The sequence below is a fragment of the Varroa jacobsoni genome, unplaced genomic scaffold (genome assembly GCF_002532875.2).
Source record: "Varroa jacobsoni isolate VJ856 unplaced genomic scaffold, vjacob_1.0 scaffold_1233, whole genome shotgun sequence".
Lineage (NCBI taxonomy): Eukaryota > Metazoa > Arthropoda > Arachnida > Mesostigmata > Varroidae > Varroa > Varroa jacobsoni.
The window spans coordinates 28,902-54,253 of NW_019214135.1; the positions used below are offsets into that span (position 1 = coordinate 28,902).

General features: G+C 38.7%; 2 protein-coding genes and 1 long non-coding RNA gene across 6 annotated transcripts; 2 read left to right on the forward strand and 1 right to left on the reverse strand.

Moving 5' to 3' along the window:
* Window positions 1–2,457: 2,457 nt before the first annotated feature.
* Window positions 2,458–18,523, forward strand: LOC147752476 (uncharacterized). Its single transcript, XM_086971481.1, has 7 exons — window positions 2,458–2,466; window positions 2,847–2,943; window positions 10,585–10,800; window positions 10,998–11,083; window positions 12,146–12,238; window positions 15,712–15,765; window positions 16,300–18,523. Exons 1-7 carry the CDS (start codon window positions 2,458–2,460, stop codon window positions 16,447–16,449), a joined length of 705 nt encoding a protein of 234 aa, XP_086827607.1. The 3' UTR covers window positions 16,450–18,523.
* Window positions 18,524–19,281: 758 nt separating this feature from the next.
* LOC147752477 (uncharacterized) lies at window positions 19,282–24,632 on the reverse strand. The gene is made up of 2 exons (XR_015313986.1): window positions 24,507–24,632; window positions 19,282–19,494 (listed from the first exon to the last, which is right to left on the reverse strand). It is a non-coding gene; the product is annotated as an uncharacterized LOC147752477 (long non-coding RNA).
* On the forward strand, window positions 19,492–25,125 carry LOC111267877 (RNA-binding protein Musashi homolog 2). Of its 4 annotated transcripts, XM_022846433.2 has the most exons (8): window positions 19,492–19,941; window positions 20,466–20,678; window positions 20,903–20,998; window positions 21,264–21,317; window positions 23,346–23,441; window positions 23,688–23,819; window positions 24,020–24,317; window positions 24,530–25,125. In XM_022846433.2, the coding sequence occupies exons 2-8, from the start codon at window positions 20,487–20,489 to the stop codon at window positions 24,769–24,771; spliced, it is 1,110 nt and encodes a 369-aa protein (XP_022702168.1). In that variant the 5' UTR covers window positions 19,492–19,941; window positions 20,466–20,486; the 3' UTR covers window positions 24,772–25,125. The 4 variants fall into 4 exon arrangements, with proteins under 4 accessions (XP_022702168.1, XP_086827609.1, XP_022702170.2 ...); XM_086971483.1 differs by lacking the exons at window positions 19,492–19,941; window positions 24,530–25,125 and adding an exon at window positions 24,427–24,516 and having other exon boundaries at window positions 19,962–20,678; XM_022846435.2 differs by lacking the exon at window positions 19,492–19,941 and having other exon boundaries at window positions 19,967–20,678; window positions 24,620–25,125.
* The last annotated feature ends 227 nt before the right edge of the window (window positions 25,126–25,352 follow it).

Below are 25,352 nucleotides of genomic sequence, written 5' to 3' on the forward strand. Positions count from 1 at the left end.
TTTTTGCCTGGGGTTTTTCAATCGTGAAAAGTTGACTAAGTACACAATCGTTTAGAAGCGACGCTAAAGTTTGTTAATTGCAACAAAGAGCTACGAGGTTTCGCCATGTTAGGATGATCTCGGTATAAAAAACTAAAACACTAGATAAATTTTATATGTTCGTATGCTTAAGAAAAGGGTTGCCATCGAGAAGTTCGGGCTCCAATCATGTTGTATAAAATTGATTTGGACAGATTTAAAAATAATTATTTGTATCTTTTTGCAACAAGATGTATAGTGTCTAGCAGACATCTGAGGCACACCATATTGGCCCGATCTGCCGGGACAGTATATTTGTTATAGAAGCACTTAAAATATATCGCCTAAAGTTGGCTCGGGTCTCGAAATTGTATTCTTGCAGCTTATACCATAACGTCGATTTTGTGTTGCTCTAAAAGCTGCAAACATAAAACTATACAAAAAGCCAATTAGTTACGGAAAAGTATGAAATTAATATAGTATGAAACATTGTTCATATTTTGTCAGTGCTATCGGGTATTGCCATAATTCATTACCAAGTATAAAGCTTTTTTGTTCCAGTCTTTGTTTTAAAAAAAAGAAAAAAAAGGCCTTAATTATCCCGGTGAAGTTTCAGAAGGGAAATTACCGAATAGTGGAACATAAAATACCAAATAATTTTGGTAATTTTTTAATAATAACACTGTATTTTTTTAAGGCTAGACAGGGCTTTTTATCTTACTAATAATGAAGGTTTTCTATTTGACTCGCGTATTAAGGCGTAGTCCTAGATATTTTATAATTAATAGATCATTAATGCGAGTGTCGGTTATTACTAATTTTACTTGGACTCTAATTCAGAACAACAAAGATATTACTCTGTTGATTAGGAAATTTATCCATTCATACATAACCAGCAGTCGCAAATGTAACTTATAAACATTGAACTTGACTACAGAAACTTACAATTCTATTTATTATTATGGGTCTGGTCGACGTTCGTCGCTGTACGTATCTTCAATTAGTTCATTTCTGCATTTATATAATAACTAAAGGTTTTAAAAGTATTTTTTTTTTGGTTATTCATAAAACATTGTTTGTCCCAATTTATTCGAATGTTCTTGTTATCACGAAATACTCATGGACGCCTCGGCAATCTATGACATTATTTAACACACCAGTATGAGTATTTGTCTTATGCCATTTTCTTCATTTTGTGCCTTGCAGCAGCACTTCTGTACAGACAGAAGTGATTGCCATTATTTCATCGATGAGTTCCTTCGTTAATGCCTCTTATAGTTTCTGTAGCAGCGCGGTAGTGTTTGTTCGAGCTGTAAAGTAATCGTCCCACCATATGGGAACCGGTTTAGAGAAAGCCTTGAACATTGTGGTTGACTATTGCCCGTATAATAGCCAAAAATCTTTCAATAGTTTATTTTTCCGATATTGCACATGGTGCACTTATTATTATATGGAATATGCTACTTATAGAGATGATACACTTACAGAAGAGAAGCTGATTCTTACTTGATATGGGTTTATAACAAAGAAACCTCCACCATTGCACATACAATATATATATATATATATATATATATATATATATATATACCTGTATGCTTGTCATTTTTCCAATTAAGTGATATCCTGTAATATAGACCTGTCTGATGAGGCGACTCTATGTGATTGATCTTTTATCGCAAGTTAACAAGAACGTGCGCTTTTATGAACTTCACTTTCTACATCTATAATTGGCAACAGACATAGTAGCGATCCAGTATACTGGGAACTTCGAACCCATAACGTTAAACACATTCTTCGCGCTAAGTCATCCCATAATAAAGTTTTATTTTATCTTTATTAACGACAAGGAATCGCTGTTTCGTTAGCGGAGATAGAAAAAAAAGGACTTGGAACTATTATTGAATCTTGTGTTATATGTTCGAAGCGAATCCTCAGTCGTAGCAAAAGTCTGAAAGTTCGCCACTCATGCCATAAATTACATAGCCGGAACTTTTTTTGGTATCAAATTAGCGTAATCGACGCAGCTTAGTTCCATCGTACGTTTGACGATAACGATTATTTCTATCGGTTTATCGAGTATGGCTGGTTGGTTACTCCCGTCACCGCAATAATTCAGCTCTCTCCGTCAGAAAAACTTAAACCTACGACACGTAGTCGGTTAAAGCTATCGCCGCATTTGAGCGATTCGTCACTCACAGCACAATATGGCTTAAATACTGGAAAAAGTAGGACGATATGTTCAAAGGCTCTATTTGGCTAGCCAGTCTAAACCTCAATTTAGACCCCGAGTTGCATGCCACAATGTCCCAATCGTATAATGATTTGCCTACGGTGCACTCGTAGCATACCAACATCGATTCACTATTATATATATGTATCGTGATAATTTGCAATAAGGATAAAAAGGAGAACGTAACTGAATGCTATAACATCCAAATGGCGAAGGTTAGCTCGCGGGACCTGCACTAACACCGTGACAATTTACTATAATTGAAATCTTTGTATTTAAATAATCAATATAATATAATATTTAATAATTAATAAAGGACCGTATAATTAGATTCCTGTCTTGTAACCAGACAGACCATAACGTGCGTCCACATACGTACACATCAGCCATCTGCAACTGCTGTTGTATCATTATAAATTGCGTTAGTTATGTTAAATAATTCCTATGAATTTATACCTATACTGTTCATTACATAGCGGCAGTAACTCCAGAGTCAAGGTTATCGTAAATTTCGTAAAAGTTAGTAAGTCGTCTTTTGTTTCATTTAACCCAGTGTTCGCTACATTTCTTTACTGTCGTACAATATCCGAAACAGGGACATGGATTACCTAGCTTTACGGTACGGGATTCGGACCACCAACCAGAATTCTGGGACGGTCTAAAGAAGACAACCGGGGCATCTGACCCTCGTGGTATGTCAGTGTAAATACACTTATTACGTATCTGTGAAAAATAGAGTCATCGCACAGATTCGACAGCATAAAGCCCACATTATTTGCAGAGTATTCAGAAAATGTGCACACTTAGTTTATCGTCGTCTAGCGATAAGCGGGCGGCATGTTCTGGGCAGAAAGGCCGATGTTATATAAGAGCTGGTACTGCGTGACAAAAGAGGTGGCTATCGATAGAAGCCTATTCTACTGGTTGTTTAATTTCCTTCTTCACCGATATTAATAAATAAACAAACAATTTATCTCAAAAATGAGACCAGGACCCCGTTTGCGATTCGTTTGATAAAAGTAATCTGGGCATAGTTTGTCTTATAGCTGTCGGTACTACTTTACATCATCTGATATTCGTTGTAGCTGGAGCATCTATATATGTGAAATTTTTTGCTGACACCGATGTTATAGCTAAGTAAACTAAGCTAAGCAAGAACTATATGCCGGTAATTGCGAGCTAACACATAATCAAAATTATAAGAAGGTTGAACTGGTTTAAACTGGTTTAATTTCGCTACTTGTTGCCCTTGATACGTGAATTTCAGATTTATTTCTACAAAAGGGGATTGACTTGCTAATTAAGTAGGACAAATTGCCAGGATACGCTGGCATCCTTCGACAGAGCTGGATTCTATAAGGACCATAATAAATGAACACGATAGCTAGACCTCTGATTCTAAACGAATGCCATGGATAAGGGGAAATATCTGTATGCTAAAGATAATCTCCACTTGGCATCACTCTGAAGACCCCTGTGTTGGTTCCTTTACGGAGTGCAGCTATTACAACAAGAAATGAAATTAAGGTCAAATCTTATTCTTTCACCCAACAAACACGTTTGTTTTACAGCGGACCTAAACTATAAATGTACATAAGGTAACGGATGATTTGAATCCATTTTCACCCTGTGTATGCACTTCAGCACTTCGAGGAGAGTGAAGTGCTAGTAGACACAGAACGTTTGGAGAGAAGACTACCTTTTAGTGAATAGAATATATTTTCTAGCCTATAGATCCGTGTCGTTTCTGAGCATGCTACTGTGCTTTGAATGACGAAAATCGAACTCCTAGTACCCAGCCAACAAAAACGTGATCATATGATCTGCGCGTGATATAAACTAGCAGACTTCATCGGGAGGAGTAGATCATAAAAGAATTCCCTAGAGAATGACCTGAAATCACCGATGTTTGGCCACTGTCGTTCTGTTATGCCATTCCCGAACCGAAATGTCGGAAAAACAGAAAACACATGCTTAATCTCAGTATCACTATTTCGTTGACATACATTTGTTTACGCATAGTATGCTACCACTATTCGTTGGTTGCTGTTTATTTATTTAACCTGTATATTTAACATTACTTTATGTGCAAAACATTATGTTCCGTATACCAATCAAACAAAAACGCTATAACTGCATATTATGCTCATCATAAACACAATATCTACAAACGTCTCGCTTCCTCTTGAGCATCAGGTAATTTCACTTGGGCACCTCAGACCCACTTAGGTCGAACAACAATCGATGTTTTGATAAGTTCCACTTCAAGTTCACATCGTAACGGGGTAGGAATTGAGAGATTTCCTTTTCATTTTCATATTTATATGTTCAAAGCAAAAAAAAAATTTTAATTGTTTCTAGTTGATTTCAATCCGTCGGATGCTGTGTGTTTAGTCAGTGTCTATTTATCGGACTGTACATTGTCTCATTTTAGACTTGGCTAATATGACTGATCACTGTTGCTGTTACATACACTGATACAGCTGAGCACTGTTGAAAATTTCGATATGGAAGCGGGCCAGCAGTTCGCCAGTATAAGAGCTTTGAAATCTTTACTTACCATTCTCTGCAGCCTACAAACCAGTTTGTTCAGATATTGAGCCTATAGACTAAACACATGCTTCTGTCATTAAATAACAACGTTACAAAATGCCCCATAAAAAACCGCGCTGCATTTTTGCCCGCTCTAAACTTTCTCAATATAGATGCAAATATGCCGACAGTGAGGAATCCATCGTGATTATCACTAGACTGGACTATATGATTCTCTCGTTAACGTCGAGAGCACCTAGAGAGTACATACTATTTGGCCTAACAGGCTATTTTCCTACAAAGAATATCAGGTACTAATTCTCTGAAGGAGGCCTCAAATCCAAGGCGATACAGAATAGTTATTTCACTTACGACGCAAAATTAGATGGTCCAGGACTCTTCCTTAAAACTCTCTATATGGCTTAGTACCACAAGTTGCTTTGTGCCGATCAGATCAAGCACGTAACAAGGGCTCTTGATGAGACCAAACTTCTTGTTGAATCTGTGATAGAAAGAGGAGAATAAAACTTTTTCCCATTCTGCGCCAATGATAGCAGCAATGAAGAGTATTCCTTTTGTTGGAATTATCAAGGCATTTTGGCAAATATTTTGCCGTTGTTGCCACCAAACTTGACTCCTCGTTGCATAATAATGCCCCTATGGCAGAGCGGTCCTGCCAGCTGCACGTGTTGTCCTTCTGACTTTTCTAACTTCATTCTTGGCCGATCCTTCATTTCGAGTTATTCACGACATCCAGCTCTAGAGTCCCATTGGACACGAATGCTGGAGGCGTAAGTGCACGCGTACGCAGTCTCAGAACCACGCAAACTATATATATGTGCCGTTCCGGTCTGATTGGATGTGAGCAGGATCTTCGCTCTAATTTGCACTTTTTTTTCTCGATTCAAATCTATATTATGCAATGAAATATAAATGCAAGAAGTTAAACGGTAATTCGGGCTTTAAGCCTTTGATTGAGATAACGTGTTTCTTCAATAATATTTTCGAGATGAAAATCCTTTTACAGCTGCTATGTTGTGTTTCATATTCACGTCTTGTTCCGGTTGGCGTTCGTTCCCGTTACACAATAAAGGAAAACAGTGTATGCTTGAGTATATCAATTCCGTGTTTTATGGTGGGTGACATTTTTATCTTGCTGAGGCTTTCCTTTTTCTAATCGTAACGGTTTATGTGGAAGCTAGCGAGGAATGTTGCCAATGTTTTTGTACTTAATTATCGGATAAATTTGTCAGGATATATTTCGAATAGTTTAAGTCCAGTCCGTGTTCGTAGCGTGTATGCCAACTGTTTTCTTCGCACAAGTAATGTCTCTTCCGTTATTACCATTCGGGCGTTTGTAAGTGATACAGGCTTGCTTGCTTACTATAATAACTATATGCTCTATCGTTCTAGATCTTCAAAGAATCAGCTTCCTTCTAACATAATCGGTCGAAATGTACAAATGACTTAGTTTATCCCTTAATTTTTCTAGAACGACAGCGGTATTATTTAATACTCCACAGTCTACAGTCCATATTCCTTATCTATTAATATCCTCAGACTAGTCTCTTATATACTTTGATAAGGCAGCTGTTTTTCGGTGTTGTGCTTCAGTTTTCGGGATTATGCTTCACGTCAACCTGTGTTCGAGTCAGCACAGTCTTTGGCATCTCTTGAACTCAGACGCTACTGTAAGATAAAGCTAGAAGATACAGACTTTGTTTCGGGCAACATAGTTGTCTTAAATTGTCCTATGATTTGTTATCTGTATACTAACTCTCTAAGTTTTAAGCATTTACCTATTGATAGGCACGTTCCAAAGCGTACCCCTCGCTCGTTTAATGGCATGTTGGTAAATTGTAGACAATGACACAACACAACTTAAGTTCGTCTACTTTTAACGATCGTCGCTACTATAACAAGCGGCTAAGAGGAACGGGGCTATTGAGTTTTTGCGAGATGGCGACAAAACATAATCCATGACTTGAAAAAACCAGATCGCTTTAAGTAATTTTTCTCGTTTATTTCTGTACTTGTTACCGCGCCACTAAGCTTTTTTCCCAATTTATCCTCAACCTCGTTCAGTTTTCACTCTTCATACAACAGTGAGAAAATCATCTTTGATCATTCTGAGGCGGTTGGCAGAGTAAGTCGTCGTATATCAGTAGATGCACTAATTTTACTTCATATAATTAGGTAGCTATCAACTTGATAATGTTTTTTGTCCGTGCAGTGCTCTCCAAGGTCTTTCCCTCAGATTGAATTTATTTTCCATTTTAATGGTAGATATGAATGATCGCATTTCTTCTTTTATAGAATACTAATTATATGTTAATTCTCTTAAATTATACGCTTTCTATAAAACTGTTCTAGAGAAACCTATCTTGATAGTGGAAGTAAAATGAAATGATCATTTGCATTTCAAAATGCGCTGTCTTCTGCTTCAGAGACGATCAGTATTATACAACCGATAGGAACATTATAATAATCGTAGTGAAATAAAAGATCCTGGTATTGTTGTGATACCTATTTTGGATTTTAGCGCCTATATTATGCAAACAGATCAGCCCACCATTCTCGTTTCTTATGCAGCTCAAGGTCGTTCTACCATTAAAAAACCTTGTTCTATATCATCATTTTTTAGTTTTACCAAACTTCGTATACTTATATGAAGTGCGGTAGCCTCACTACAGGTAACACAAAAACTATTAAGCGTGTGCTAAAATTCGTTGCTTCAAGTTCAGTAGCTCATAATCGTACAACTCGCTTCTGTTTCATAGCAAAAGTCTACTTTCAGCGCAAGTTGCGGAAAAAAATAAATTCGAAACGTTTATCGCTAGTTAAATAGCGATATTAGTGAAATTATAGTGGAGAACGTGCAGGATGCTAAGGCTGATAAGCTGTGTCTGATATTTTTTCTTGTATAAGCCGTGTTCTTACACAATAATTGTATTCCTTTTGACAAAATCAAAGTGAAACTTCCTCCCTAAGTCCTTTGAAAATACGATGTAACTACATTGATAAACAAAAAAAGAAAATAATATCTACGTAATCCCTTTAGCTGCGTGGACACTTGTTCTAGATCGTCACTTTCTAGCCAGATCGGTACTCGTTTTCGATTTGACACAATGGGTTCGGGTGCAGTAGCTACCTGCAGCAACTCTTTTTACTCCAAAATTTTATGTTAGTAAATACATTGTCGAAATTCCCGATTAATTATCGTTTATGAATTTAGACGCGCTTACCCAATTGAAAGAACTTGCTTCACCACTTAACGTTCGACCGTTAAAATGCCGTGACGTATTTTGGAGTAACTTATAATTATGAAAAGAGAATTAAATGGAAGCGAAATACAGAGTTATGGTGAAATCATGAGCTACATAATAAATATGTTTTTGGCGCCTTTTCATGTATTCCGGCTTACTTTACGGTGGTGCTAATTTTCGTGTTACCTAGCACAAGGGTCTCGTGTACCCTCTCTAGGTGTCCGCTTCTTTACAATGCTAAAGTTTGACGTTGATAAATTCAGACACGACGCGTTTCTATGCCATACAGCATATTGACAAGACGTTTATAATCAAAGTTTTTCCTAGAAAACCTGTATTTGCCTTACGGCCTACTACGTAATCCCAGCTCCCGCTGTGCACGACGAGTCAGCAACTGTGTGAAGTAGCCCCTATTACCATTGCAGAACTACACTGAATACGTTCTACTATTTGTTGATGCGTTTTGTATGTAGGCCTAATATACCGTCAGTCCTGAGAGCAATTATAACTTCATGCAGTTCATAAGTTCATGCGGTAGATTGTCATCAGTCAGACACAGACAAGATTTTAAGTTACTCGAAATGTTGCCTCTTCTGTCTGCTCACTATTCCGTCATGCTATAAATTGTTCTGTCACTAACTCGGAAAGGTCCAGCACCAAGCTATTAATTAAACTTTTCGAAAAATCGCTATATTTGTTTACCACCTCTGGGGCAACTGCGACGACATCAACTTTTTTTAACGCTGTTTTTAGACGAAGTGTTGACTAATGAAGACCTACTGGAATAATAGGATGGATATTTCTGCTATAATAAAAACATGCGTAGAGCCTAGATCTTTTAACTGTAACACTGATAAGCGAATTGGAACAGCAGGAATGTACAAGCACCGTTCATTTGAAACCCTTACGCCTACCGGGCTAGCATACATCTAAAGGCAAGTGAACGATGGTTACCGGCGGCTGTTGCTTTGAACCAAGTCTATCATGTTGATTACTAACGTTGTTATGAGGTAGACAATCATCTGTTGTTTATATTGCTCCATAAAAAAGTACTGAATGAACGACTCGCACGCATCGAATGTTGATGAGCTGCCGACTAGCTCTTCAGCAATGTTCCACAGTGTTATTTAAAAACAACCTACTACTAGGTATTAACAAAAAAAAATTAAACTTTAAATGGTCCTTGTCTTATAGATACGCATAGACAACAGTTAATGGTAGTACTAGCTACATTTTTATCATACACTTGCAAATATTTACAAACCACCTATATGATTGCTGTTGAATTTTTACCCTAATTATTCTTATCTATCAGGACAACATCGAAATAAAGTTATCAGTGAAAATGACGATAACGATAGCGCATTTCAGTGACTATGAAATTTTTAAGCCGACAGCAAAGACTTCGTACCAACAAGCTTCACATGACGAGCTGACATCACCGACGCTAATAAGTAGCTAGGTTTATCGAAAAGCTCGACTGCTAGCCAACGGCGTACCGCATCCACTTTCAGAACTGATCAATTAAAATTTCACTCGGCCTGGTGTGTCGGTACCGTCATGGCTGACAGCACAGTCGATATACCTACGACTTCGCTAAACGCCAGCTCGTTCGTTTTCAATTTCTAACATTTGCGTAGTTTGGATCAGATAGACCTCTTTGTGTGCTTCTATTTACGTGTGGAAGGGCTCCAGAAAAAAATCGTTGAAATGTTGCCAGTGCTCGATGGTCAGTCTCGCCGTTCATTAATTACGTGCGTCTATAGTTAGCAAGAAGAATAACAAAACAACAAGTGGGGTGTGTATGCCAAATCTAAAATGCTACAAAATGCAGTCGAACAAATCTAGCGCAGCGAAAAGTACGGCTAGCCTGGCAGCCCTGACTTTGGTGGTAGTGGTTCTATTTTTCTAGTTCGGTCCCGTTGGTATTTTGAACAATTTTCTGACGCCGGAAATTGATTGCAAATCATCGCGGCAAGATAAGCGACACACCGAGGCGTGGTTTACGAAGTCAGAGCACGTCATTGCAGTCGAAATCCACCAGTCGTTTACAGCGCGTTCGATTATACGTCTTCCAAGCAAAAGCTGTATTTAGATCTTTTTTTTTCTAGCGAGGCCAACGTTAATCGCAATAGATAACGGCCTGTACTAGCCGTCAGTGACTTGTCTTGCACGAAACTTCAGGGAAAAGCTAAGCGCATTAACGGAAATAAAGCTATTTGACAACTGGTGTTCCGTGTACTTACGTATATAGTAGTTGCTACCAAAAAAGAAAAATTTTTGTGATGGCTACGCTGCCAAGAGAGACACCAACTGTGTTACCTTTCTACTGCTAATCTAACATTAGAATTCGTATATATAAACGCCATTAGAGTCCTAAGAAATTTGTGACGAAAACTAGAATACTGGAAATGTGGTGATACCCGGCCTTAGACTAAAATATTATTGATTATTTAGTAACACATTCCTAAATCATTAACATATCATAGAATAACGTAAAGTAAACTAGTGTTATCGTATTTATAAACTGTGCAGAGCCTGATAAAGGAAGCTACAATGTCAGATTTTCTCATTGCGTCAAAAGGGGCGTAGGGGCTGTGATACTAAGCGTATATGATACAAATAATGCATTTCCGCAACTTGTTCATTTTCAGTGCATCCACATTGTGGAGTTCTTTGCGTACACGTACCTCCTAGCAGCCTACTTCCTGATTCATTTCGACACTGTTCCCAAAAGCACGAACGTCTGGTGTACGTATTAACGTTTCTCAAACACTCCGAAAACGTTTAATACTGGATAACACCGAAGTTTTTATTGCCTTACTCTACACATCTATGGACCCATTTTGTTAGTGTCGCCAGATTGATGAATGTTTACACAGTAATCTGCCTTGGAAACACGCAAAAAATTAAGCATGATCTTTTTGCCTTAATTATGTCGACCACAGGGAACGTCGTGTACCCCAGCAGTCTGATACTTCACACCATCATCCAGTGCTTCTGCGCCATCCTTTTGATTGTCGGTGCCACCAAGGTAAGTGAAGGAAACGATGCTAGCGTTCTTGAAGTCATTTTTCATGTTAGTGATAACACCCCTATCCTGAAAGGCAAACCAGCTCAATTAATTATGTTGTATTCTCCTTAGTTGATCAGCAAGGCGTATTCTTAAGGTCGAAAGAACCGTGGCTGGACAAATGGGTTAGCGGTGAAACAAGGTGAAAACGGTTGAAACTTCTGGCGTTTATTCCAACTATCGAATTTTTATAGCCTTTCGCATATATGTAGTGTTCCTTACCATTCTATTGCCTTGTGAAATCTGCTCAGTTCCAAATTTAAGATGATACCGAATCATGTCAATTATTGACAAGGTCCCATAACGACTAAGGAATATAGAAAATATATAAAGGATAGAAAAAGCACCATTTAACACATAATTTTGTGCTTCGATCCGACAGTCGACATTAATCTGGATAAAAGATGATTACAGTTAGTTTAGAAAAACCCTTTAAAAGATATCTGCATGGAATATGTACTGTTCAACGGGTCTTTAGTTTCCGTGCTTCCATGCACAAACGTGTATGACCGATGCCTGAAGCGTCTGCCTGCGTAGTTATTACGTGTTGAGCGCTTGGCTTTCAGTTTAATCGAAGTCACATCCCAATTATGGCGAAACTTCGTAAACGAGCGCTGAAGACGCCTGATGAACATTGCGGTCGCCCACAGGCGGTGACAAGTTTCGGCATCTAAAATCATTCGATCAATACGAATATAGGATGATCCGCAATATTTTTGATAAGGATAGGCACTCACTGCGCATAGTTCTGGCTGAATGTCAAAAAATAGCGCTTCTCTACTAATTCATTTGTAAAAAGCGCTCATTAGTAGAGTCTACTCTGCTATCTGTCACAGTGGTTCATATGACTGCGTGAAGATATATTGTTGGAAATGTTGAAAAAGGAAATAGATTTTCGCGTAGTGTTATCGATTATTACTGTCAGTATTGCTTATTACTTAGATCTGATCGATTTTTGTGTTTCTATGGATGCTGCTCGCCACTGTTGGGATGTACGCATGATTCTCTCTGACGGCGTTGCAGAAGAAGAAGTCGCTCATGCTCCCCTATATTATCGCCGAATGCATTGAGATCCTACTTCTTGCCAAGGCCTCCGTCCTCCTCGCGTTTACTTCCGTAAGGCCAACATCTGACAACCGCACTAAGGCCGACTGAGGGCCACGCACCTTCATCTCGTTCTTTACACCCACGTGGACATGCGGACACCACCCGCTTCACGAAAGTGGTGACACCAAGGACATCAGCTTGCCCAAGAACTGGGTTACACGCCACCCACGACGCCACACAGGGGCACTATTTATCCCATTCAGTCGACAACAAGGGCTAAAACTTGTCACAGGGTAGCCTAGTGTAGCAATTTATTTTTTTGTTTTCTATCAACATGTGATAAGGCCCAACAGTTTTCTGTATCTAGAGAATAATACCGTTGATTCCTGGCCGTGAATCTCATTTTCTTTTCTTTGTCTCAGTTTTCAAGGAATATAATACTAGTTTCTAACTTATACGCCATAGATTTAAGAATACGCTTAATTTTATATAGCGAAATCATATAGCGAAAATTTCAAGTAAGTAACTTGTCGCACTGTGTAACGTCTATAAGGCCCTGCGAAGTTTCTATAGCAGGCACAGAACGCTGTTGGTCTTCATGATACTTACAGTGACAAAAAATACACACTGGTCTCGCGTGTAGTTACGTCTGTGCATGTCGGCAGGAAGGCCTTTGCAGAATTAGATAAGTCTCTATTTTTGCATAACCAAGTCCCATTTACAGAGTTAACCTTATAAAATTTCCCTAACTCCCGAGGTATTCAAACCGCCCGCTATTAACCGATTCCTCCTAGTGTATAAATCAGTTTTCATTGTTTATTGTTACCTGGTACAGTTTTAATGTTGCAGCCGATGTTCTATACAGTGCCATAGATAGTTAAGTCTACACGGTAAAGTTCTCTAGCACACTAGAATGCAGGCACACTTGTCCGTGTCTATTAGTCATTTATGGAATGAACACTTTACTTTTTTTGTATATAAAACTTTGAAATTCGACTGATACTATCATGGATCGCATCGAATTTACGTTGTTCGTGTAAACACACTATCGTACAACCGAAATATCGGTTTTATGTGTAATTTAAATAACGGCATTAGAACTATATGCGTGTAGCAAACACAGTTGTTGGGATTCTGGACGAAAGCTGTCATGGACGAGCGTCAGTTCGGTGTGACAGCATACGCAATAGCGTGCATCAGAGCGTTTGTTTCGGCACTCTTGTTATACTTAGAGATGAAAATACCGACACGCCTATTATCTTTCGAAGGCGGCAACCGTAATCGCGTTAGATCACGTCAACGGCGGCGACATTTATAGCTGCATAGCTAAAATATTGTCTCTGATAGATTCTCTATGTAGATCTCTTGACGCGGTATTAACAAGCGTTTAATATGTTGTTTTCCCTGCCTTTAATAGCCACGACGAATATTTTTTGCCTGCGATTTTAGATGACTACAAAATAATTGCTAACGGTATTGGTTTTGATAGATACCGCATTGCGTCGTACTGACTAAATGTTGCGGACCAGTTTTTCATTCATTTTGCCAAAAGTGTTAAGTCATCATGTATAATCAAACTACAAACTCACCAAGCAGGACCAATCTAAAGAAAAGACGAGAGCAAAGAATCTATTTCAACATTGAAGACTTCATAGACCGACATTAACAGCATTACAAAGATATTCTGACAGTAACCGGGTAATTAAATGATAACCATATGAAAAATCAGAACAGATCACTGACCTACAACGTTCTTTCCACACAGTGCAGGATTTTTGCAACACCCAGGGGTCGATCCCCGCTCACCTTCGGCGCCACTCTCACAAGGGGTGCAGATCATATTATACCTTCTTGACAAAAACCTAATCACAGGGCAGGCCTGGAAGGCCTGCCCTTCCAGACAAGGTGCCGAGAAAGATTTGAAGACACGACCGCAGCAAGAAAAAACACTAGGCGGCCTGAGAGATGTTAACTCCGTCATCATATTCATCAGAGCCACCATCAGCAATTCCTAATCAACCGACGCTGTGATTCGGTTTACATCTGTTTGGTCTGATATTTAATCTAAAATGGCGAGATCGTTCAACTAGCCATAACTGCAATGTTGCAACATACGGAGTGTTCAAAAAGTGACACAACTGCATCGAAGACCAACGAGCTTGAACAAATTAGCCAGTTACCGATGACGTTGCGTCATTTTTCAAACACCAAGTATAGTCCAAGCCTTCGTAGACTCACATTGCTAATTAAATTTCATGATTTTCTTACTAGTCAGTTTAACCTAGCATACCCCTTTGGTGGATGGAAAAACACGTGGGTTCGAAACAGATACCATCCAGTTTTGCTGTCGGCCTTTCGATTCAGGCACAAAAAGCAATACTGATGATTCAAAGAGCAAATATTCGACAGCATTAGCCGCGGCCTTGATTTTACGAGGTTGTTTATGCTGAAGTTGAGCGATCTTGGCCCCAAATATTGGCAATGACGAAATCACAATTCTACATGTACTATATCTATGAGTATGGCAGAAAGCAAACATTCCTGTTCTATTATACATGAGAATGAGCAAAAGTAGGCCTAATGTGAAAAAAGATGTACAGCTGTAAGCTTAACTATTTTATAATTGCATTCTTCAGCTTCCCATTGTATTCTTACTTTTGCTTCACCCTGCATAATACTACAACTTAGATCATTCACAGTACAAAAGGAGCACAATAGACGATTTACATCGAAAGCTACAAACAGTATTGTACAGGTGTATTTTCTAAACGAATACTGGAACCCTCACGTGATACGGACCCAACTCAATTCCGATTTAAGAATCAAAGTTCAGTTGTACATATACAGTCAAAACGGTCAAACTGGCAGACATCAAGGTAAAAACGAATCCAAAAGTATATATTTATATATATATATATATCTATATCGATATTGTATATGCAAGCAGAAGGTACATGCATACACTGGAATTTATGCAAATATAATGTGATTCAATACTAAGTATGGCATTGTGAAAGATAGAAGATACGGAATAATCTGAGGAGTCAAACCGTGACATCTGTAAACAAAATTATTAAAACTGTCAAGTCCTAGATACATTTGCAAAGTCAATAATTTTTTTTCGAGCAAATAACTATTGTAACCCATGTTCTATGAGACTTACTCAGATTATCCTATCTTTTAAAAAGAAATTTTGTTGCAGACGGCAATTCTTGTAATGTAAATGATTTTCTACACGTTTATTACAAAAACAAGCTGACGATCTAAATCCGGCTGGATAGGCAGAGACCGTTCCCTATTTGAATTTGATCAAAGTATCTGTTTACTTCTGAAAGCAAGGCAGAACATTATGTTGTTTTTTAATGTATCTATACTTCTCGAAAGCCACTTTTGTCTTATAAAACCAGTAACAGTGCCGTACTGCAATGTCGTTCCCTAACTATAATAAGATGGATGTAAACGGTGCATTATCCCTATACTTTATCACGCATACGGCAGTTATCAGGGCTTCCGTTTGGTACTAACTAAGTCGCTTTTTACAGGACCCTACTAGCTTCTGGATCATCGCCACCTCCGTTGCTTTCATGAGCGTTCAGGTAAGTAATCTTTTATTATGGCTAAAGAGATTCTCACCCAGAACACGTAAACGTCATTCACACAAATTACCAATAATTTTTAACTTATTTCAAGTAGGACTACTACACTAAGTATTTTATTGTAAGTTGTTATGGTAAGTTATTGTAAGAAACTAGTATAAGCACTTGTTTTGCCAATTACAATCAATTATCGGTCTACTAACTAATATGATTATGTTTATTGCAGCGTTCCAAACATCGGTAGAAGCTCCGTCGTGTTTAGGCGACGCCTAATTCTAAACATTATAGCTGAATTTAGTTTTTTTTTTCTCATTGTAATGTATTGTGTTACTAGTGAGCAAATCTACTCATTTTCAAATACGGAGGACAGTCTTCTTTTTCATAAAAATATTGTTAAGTTCTGCCGTGGCAAATGGTAGAACATCGATGGAGCTGATACGCTTTTCGAAAAATTTCTAATCGCGGTTGTGATTGTTGTCGGTGTTGTCGCCTTTACTTTGTGTGATGCTCTCGCACTGCGATGCCTTTGCACAGGTCTTCTACGTGATCGTAGCTGGACGCCTGTACAGACGTTACAAGCGCGAGGAGCTCGAGGTTCTTCCCCACGCCTACGAAACAGAGACCAAGCAACCATTGCCACCTTCTCCAACTTCCTTCGTGTCTAACTACATCTACAAGGTCTAAAATTCCACTGATCGAACAAATTTCCTACGATTATAACCTGTCGATGCCATGAAAACATGACGAAAATGTTGTCATCACCTAAATTAATACCTTCTAATAACAATGAAATAGTTGTACGGTACAAAGTCATGTACTGACGCTATGGTCCGTGACCTAAGCACTTTGGTAGCAAGGGTTTTGTAACGAAAAACACGCGATAAAATAATACTTGTTCCTAGATATGAACATATCGTACTTTGGTACGACCCGCAGTGCACTCCAGTTGGACCTCGTTGTTCAAGCTGCTGGCTTGGCGGAATTATTGACATAAAATAACATCGCTATGAAACTGGGCGATCTATAGCCATCCACAGGTAGAAGACACTCATGCATAAGGCGTCCTTTGCTTACCTGTGCCATGTCTAGTTGATAATGTAAAAAGCCAAATAGATTCGTAAAAAGCCTTCCTGAATGTCGTCTACCAGGGCTCCATTTTATTAAAAAAAAATTGTCTATTATAGAACAAATTAATGTGACGATGACTCAATGAGCTGTCAACAACTGTGTTCCTGATGGTATCAGTAAGAGACACAAGAAACATGCTAAAAAGGTCAGCTCACAATACAATGCAATGTCGTTTATAGATATCCTATATGGATCAATAGTGAAAAGAAGCAGTATTACCACATACTGTGTTCTTGCGATGATTGTATGGTTTTTTTTAAAGCCAAACGCCGGTCACCGAACATGCACTGTCGTCACAGCTGTAAATATTTAGCTAACCTATCTAAACATTTTCCGGTGCCGGTGCCTTGGAACAATTACTAAGACGAATTATCGCATAATCGTCAGCATGGTGACTTACGTTTGGTATGGATCACCACCTGTAGTCGATCTTGGTCAACTGAAATTACGCTGGTTAACTATATATAACCTATCTAAGAAATACTGGAGATGTCCCCTATCGGGGCCGAAATAAGCAGCGAAATGCAAAAAAAGCAGAGCAAGTGGTCATCGAAAATAAACAGCAAAAGGGGAAAAAGAACAGAAAATGACAACAAGTAGACATATGAGTATACTGCTGAGGTTGTGTTCGTTGTAGGAGAACTATATCGATCTATTGTTGTAAATATACCAGAGTCATCACCCACTTATTCAAATTTATTCACCTGTTATATTTCATCCAATGCGACAAACTGCCAGCCAAACTGTTAGAACGGTCAAGGTGAACGGTATTAACGCATGGCCCTTTTAGGGACGCCATTGACACCTTCTAATGGCCAGTGTTACCAGACACAACTGTAGGTTTTTTTCTTTTGTGAAGCGCGATAAACTGTACGTAGTTTAACCATAAAAGCCAGTTATTGTAAAATAAAATAGTTACACAATAGAAAAAAGACAAAATTTTCCAAAAATTTTCGCCTTTTTCTAATTTTGGCGTTGTGTCAGGCAGATCTAGTCCACTTTTCAAAACGAGTTTGGCAGATTGTCGCTTCATTGAAGCTTGACTCGAGATTTCGAAAGGATTCATATTTATGAGGTTCCTATTAATCGAGAATCAAGCTGAGATAATAACTTTGTATCGTATGTCTCCATATGGTATACCTGATTGTGTAAATGTGCTTATGTACGTGTGTTTACGAGCTTGCCGGCGACGACTATTGAAGTTTTTACATAAGAATAATATCAAATTATATTTAGCATCAACAATCAGAAGAGACTATTAATGACCGAATATATAACTTATGCTGGTGTAAGAAAGTAATATGTAAATTACTATGTTATGTTATTTTTTTTACTTTGTCGTCCCTGCACGGATTACTGGCGCGCTCTTGGTCACGTCGATTAAGCGTGCATAGAAAGCCGTGGCAAGTTAAAAGGTCACTGCGCCGATAGAGCGGCTTAGGCCGGCTCGTTCTCGGCAAGCCCAAATGCCATATAATTAACCCCCTGAAGTTGTCAGAGATAGGAAATAGAATAGAAAACAAAGCAATCATAACTGAAAGAAGCTCAAAAATATCGTATTGTATATATCCATGGCGAAAGAATCAAAGTAATAATAGGATATTATATATACATAGAATTAATGCTAAAATCGCGTGTTTTCATTTATAGATAGATTGGTACGATCTTTGTCGAATTTAGGATTATTCGATTCTGATCGAATCATACCCAAAATACTTGGTCTATTTTGGTTCCAGATAGCCTCTGTATTTTGGCTTTAAGTATTCCTGGCCTGAAACTAAGCATAAATAGTAGTAATAATAATTGTTTTGTTAGGTTTACGCAAATTATAACATTACAAGCTGTTTTGTTATTATTTTCTTGTCCAAGAAAGCGTAAAAGCAAGTCGTCCAAAACAATGCCTAGCGGCTGAAGTCATGGGCGTAAAAATTGGCATATTTACTGGAGTGGAATCGTAATCTCCCTGTTGTGAAGCCGTATCTTGTAGAAATTTTCTTCAAGATAGCTATACTTACTCATTTTCTGGCATTTACCTGTAAAACAAGCTGTTGCATTCACGTGAAATGCACAGATTGTTCCGCATTGTCGGGCTTGCATTATTGATTTTCCCTGGCTTGTTTCGCCATGATAAATAAGATCAAACTTGTAGTCTGTTTTGATTTGATCTCAACGGCTCGTTTTAGTCCCAACACTACCTTACGCAATACATTAAGTAATTTGGACGGAGTACTTCGACATTTAACTTAAAAAGCGACTTCCGTCTATTCTAGCCATTTAATACGAGATTCGGGAATAGCCATCCCGCGCCTGTTTAAGTGAGTTGTAGAGGTTTTTCGCTAGGAGAGATTAATCCTATAACTGTTCTAATTTTTTTTTATGAAAAACCACTTCTTTTTTAAATGATTTTGTGAAATGATTTCATTATTTATTTATCGATCTGCGACAGTGATCGTAACATTCTGTAGCCGACTGTTTGGACAAAAACAAATTGGATTACATCACCATTCGATTATTACGTTCCATTGAGGGCCCTGGAGTAAGCAGGCGGTCCCACACGATCTACCCAACTCATTGCATGGTCTTCGCTCCAGCATCCCGATCCTTTTAAGAATTGATTCAAGGAACCGTTAAGATAGTTCACCGTTATTCAACTTTGTTTTACTACATTTTAGTATCCAACCTATGTCCTGAAATACTATTTACATCTACTATCGTCTGCTATTTTTGCCAGCAACAGTGGCGGCGAAGTGGCCATACGAGGCATAACAGTAACGTAGGCGAGATCGGTTTGTCCAGTGCTACCCACTCGACCTTTGAACACTTTTAGAACACCTTTTGCAACATAGAATCTCAATTTCAGCAAAAATACGTCGCAGTCGACCCAGGAACCAAACAAGTGGCTATCGATCTTGTAGAAACATACAAAAGACAAGGATCGAAGCAGCTTTTCTGATCGGTAACGCACCTGCCTGATATTTACAAACAACATCCACACTGCCCGCGGAAGCAGCCACGGCCAGGCTGCATATATGGCCAAGCGTCGCCAATGTATGAATTTTTAGCATTTTATTTGTCGTAGTTAGGGATATGATCAACTTTAGAGAACTAGGAGAGTGTCATCTCTGAACGATGGCTTCACCATAATTAGAACGAAGAGGCCTCATCTTTCTATCAATAACCAAATATGATTCAACGATTCCATCCGCGGATTTGATCGTGTCAATTATTTGTTGAGCCTATAATGGCCATGCATTTTGAAGCCTTTCACTTTATCACACTGTAGACACTCCAGTTGGAACTGATTTGGCATTGAAAGCTTTTTTACTAATGTAGGTCGAGTTCATTTCGCTAGAGTGTTACTAGTTAGAAATTATAAAGAAAAGAGAAAAAGGACAAATTATTCTCAGTTCATCCACTTATCCGAAAATATGGTGTTTTATAAAATAGGTTTATTGAAGTCGATTTCTTCTGTAGAACCTCTTGTGCCGAAACTTTTACTCTATAGGATTAATTCGGGATATCGAATTAACTCGATTAAAAGTATCTCATCTAAGTGCCAGCTGATATTTAAGGTCAATCTGCTCTTCGTCAATATGATCGTTGCTGCGGATTCAACAAATGTATCCAGTGTCGGCGGCGATGGAGACTACTTAGGCGGACTGGCTGGCGGCGGTAGTAAAATGTTTGTCGGGGGTCTCTCGTGGTGTACAACGCGGCATAGTCTAGCTGCGTACTTCGGACTCTTCGGAGACATCGAGGATTGTACAGTCGTCACAAACGAACAGGTGAAGTACGAACGCCTATAGAGTAAATCGTAGTGCTATGCCAAAAAATTCGTACAGGTTTCATATGTAATGCTATTTATTCCCTAGGACCTAATCGATTCTCTCCACACGGAGAGGACTTAGAACCTTCAATCATTCATTTTATGTTTTGTTCTTCCTATTTAGCTCTAATTTATATAATAACCGTGATAATTCCCCTCTGTTGGTCATAATCTGTGAATTAGGGACGTAGCCGAGGTTTCGGCTTCGTAACGTATCGTGACCCATGTATCGCCTTTATCGTCTGCCAAAGAGGTCCACATTCTGTCGACAATCGAGTGGTATTATCTTTCTCGAACTTAATAATATTTTTTCGATTACATGATTTGAAATCACTCGTCTTTAATGAAATTCTATTTGCAACAAGGTAGGATCTGATTAATACGGAATAATTCATCTGTTAAAAACCACTAGAAGAAAAAATGTCTTTTCTTCCGCGAGTCGTTCGTGCTACTTCTGCGGCGTTATCAGCTTTATTTCATTTTAGAATAGAGTTAATGTAAAAATAGAATAAATATCCCGGGATAATACTGACGTTATGTACAGGTCGATCCGAAACCGTGTGGACAAAACGGAAATCACATCAAGGTTCCCGGGAGGGTAAGCTAGTAGTTTTAAAAACTGTGTTATCTTTAATTATGGCATGGACAAATAGTGCGCAAAAGCAAGCCCTACAGCTTTTGCTGTAACGCCGATAAAAAATGTGTTTGCCTTTCATATTTCGTATTGATTCGCTTCATGACAATTGCAATCTGTATTTTTGTTTCTATATATATATATATATATATATATATATATATATATATATAATATCTGTATCTCAATATATTGTAAAAGAGCATCCTAATAGTCCTATTCTATATTGAAAGCAGATGTCTCCTTTAGATGCTATATTATTAAAATGATACAAAAGTATCTTAAAAGGTACAACGTTTTATTCGAATTTGGAAACGATTTCTGTTTAAGATGTATTAGGACCGTATGAACTCTTTTTACCCAACCATCTATTTATTCCGTCTCGCCAGATATTTTCAGGTCTCCTGTTAAGCAACTCGTCCAGCTATCTTTTGAAGCCCATTTCACCGTCAAATGTACGGTTATGAATTTTACTCGTCAATAATCGAAAAAGACTATAATCCGTCGTTAGAACTCGCGCCGATAAGAATCGGTGGACTCATTGACATTGTCTTGGAACAGGATGATTTTACCTTGCTCATCGGGGCTTTTCTGCTGGATAGCCTCGCTCTCTTCATCTGACTGGTAACAATAATATGGATCCTTGTTGACTGTCTTGTTCTTAAGCATTCTGCTGCGTATAAGGCCTTCCCAGTCCCACCAAACTCTAATCGTTCTAAGGCTAATTCTGAGCTGCCTATTCCTTTCTTTGCTTCATATCGACCTGAAGACACTACTTCCCATCGCGCGTAATAGTTCTGCCCAGAAACCTGTCATCGTAGCTTCGCGCTGTTCATGCTAGACAAGCACTACTGAGTCAGTATCTGGTGCATTCAGACTCCAAACTTTTGAGCGAATTCCATAGGTTTAAGATACTTAGCAGTACTCAGACTAACGTTCAATTCTTCGGCCAATTTTGTTGAAATGTTCCTTTAGGCGATCTTTATTGACATCTGGTGGCCGATCAGAACAACATATCTTTCAGCCTCAAGATGCCAGTATCGAATTTGTCCAAACGTCTTTAACCGGTTTTGCGTTCACTAAAAGGCACAAATATCCAGAACTGCTTTGGCAAATTTGTGACCCTGACAAGGGACAAAATATAGCTGGGCCACAAATGCGCTTTTTCACCAGGAACAAATACCTTTGAAACCCAAAATCAGGGTTCTATTGGCTACACAATGAAATTACAACAGGAGAGCAATTTATTCGGTATACAGAAGTAACCAGTGGCTGGGCAAAGGGAAAAGGGAATATTTGAAAAACTACTTTACTTATGCATCAGCCTGGTGGAAAGTAGATTCCTTTAACATGTTTCTCTAGAAGTATCCTAGTAGACATCCCTACAAGCCTTTTGTTGTAAAAGCAAGGCGTACGGACTATAAGATATGCCTACACTGTATGAAGTTATTATGGTATTACTTTTATTGGTAGCTGTATATGGCTTTTATTGATATGATTATTAGCCATTATGGACAATATGTAGCTTATATTTATGGTCCTCGACGCAATGTCATGGACGGTTAAGTCACTGGATTCAGATGACAGAGGTTCTAGGTTTAACGCGCTAATACACCAAATGCCATTGAACTGAGTTCTATAATATAATTCTACAATTTTTTTGTCACGACAGTAAGTTCAAGGTAAAATCATCGGTTCAATCGGGAAGTCCCGTTCAGTCAAACAATAGACGAGCACAGAACACATGTGAGTAAGGTGGCATCAACCACAAATACAGACGCCCGAAATATTTCCTAGATTGATGCGCAAAACTGCGCTATATCGCGGGCGCAAACCAAACAGTCGTTAAGGTTTTCGAAGTAAATTGTTTTCCTGAAACACGTGCCCATGAAAAAGAATGCGACATTAATGACAATCTGCTGATGTGCATGTTATATTCTTTTCCAGGAACATTGTATATAAAGTGTCAGATGTTTTCATTTACATTTTCAGGTAATGCGACCATATCCTAAAGTGTTCACTGGAGGACTTCCTGCTTCGCTAACAGAAAACGAGCTTGGGCAATTTTTCAGGGAAAACTACGGCAACGTACGGCTGTGTTTAATGTTATTAGCGCTAAAGCAACTTTTTGGAAAAAATCATCTCTTTAGAAACATAGCTAAATCCATTGTGTTTACAGCAAAAGGTGTAGTAATTTCGAAAGTGTCTATCATGGGCAGTAGCGATTCTTATCTAAATAGAAGTAGTAACAGAGGGGATTGCCTGTTTGTGGTCAGTTATCCAGACCAAAACTAATACGATTACGCGTTCGGCGATACATGGTCAACTTTACAGGTGCTGGAGGTGGTAATCATGTTTGACCAGGAAAGCCAACGCTCGCGCGGTTTTGGCTTTGTAACATTTCAAGAGGAGCGCGTCGCCGACAAAGTTTGTAGGGAACATTATATATGTATCAGGGGAAAGAAGGTAATTTTATCGTACATATTAGGTAGCAAATGAACTTGCATCAATGCATGATCATGCGTATAGCAGGATTTCTCCTCGTATTAATAGCTAAAAATAATGTTGAGGACAAAATGGCGTTTAACTCGAGATTATATATGTGTGATTATACATACAGTCACACACACAGATATATATATATATCTGTCACTTACTGACTACAGGTGGAATGCAATCGTGCGCAGCCGCGCTTCTTGCCCACGTGCAGCTCAGCAGTTATACAATTACCGTTCGGTGCAAGTGGCAATGGTGGTGGGCAAGAAGACAAATCTCCGGAGAGCAACAGTTTATCCGATGACGGTCAAGCGGGCTGTGTTAAGCACGTCCCGGATGAGCCGAGCGTACCATCTACCTCGCCATCGAAATCGCTCTTCGGCTACGATTATGGAATGGACCGTGCTGAAGGAGGATCAAGAAGATGCGCTTTCATCGGACCTTTTCGACGCATCACTTCGCAACAAAGTGCGTGTTTTTAGAATTTTCGTTGTAGACCCCGAATCGCCAACAATTACTTTTAATTTTTTCTTTACAAATATGCTTTTATCCCTTAATTTTGTGTTTGACCCAACAGGTACCGTTCTCCCATTTTGATTAGAATTGTATTCTAAATTGAACGGCGTTTCGATGAGACGATGTAATATGAACACTTACTACACGATGTGTTTTCGATACAGAATATGCGGCGTTCCCATACCAGTCAAGCTTAACTTCCAAGGCAAAAGACTCCTTTTCGAATGAATCTATTTTGTCGTTGGGGTCCGTAGCGGTATCAACGGTAGTCGGCTCCAAGGTCGATAAAGATTTCTGCTGCTGGCGAGAGGTTAAAGAACATAAAGAAGCAGGCCCCAGTTGGAAGGCTCCAGGAAATCCGCTCCCGTCAAGCACACAGCCATGCGCTCAGGAACTCATTGAATGACAGCTCACTCGCTAAATGACGCAATGGGCCTGCGGGAAATTATAGATATGTGTGTTCCGTGGAAAGTTCACTTGTCAGGGGGGCCGATTCGTGTGTGCGACTGGAAATAACAAAATACAACTTGCATTTATGTCAATTACGCATACAAGTTGGGTATGTATGTTGACATACGGGCGTCTGTGAATATATATATATATATATATATATTATATGCGTAAGATATGAAACACTGAAGAAAGCAATTAAAGTGATCTAAGCGCATGTCTAACTATCGGATAAATATAGCTGGTTGTCGCATTACTCTGCCAATTGTTTGTGTATAATTTAAATGAAATACGTTGGGTTTCGGTTAGACTTAATTGTTGTTTTTATTAACTAAAGCTAAATATGTATATATACACATTGGTAGCCAACAATATAGAAATAGAAAAATTTCATATTCTAATTTCTTTCACATCAGCGCCTAATGGTGATGATTTGAACAGCTTTTTGAATCCCAAAAAGCTAGAATTAAGTGAACACGACAGAGCTATAGAAAATCTTCAACAGACTGTAGCATGTACTCCTGTCATTGTGGAAGT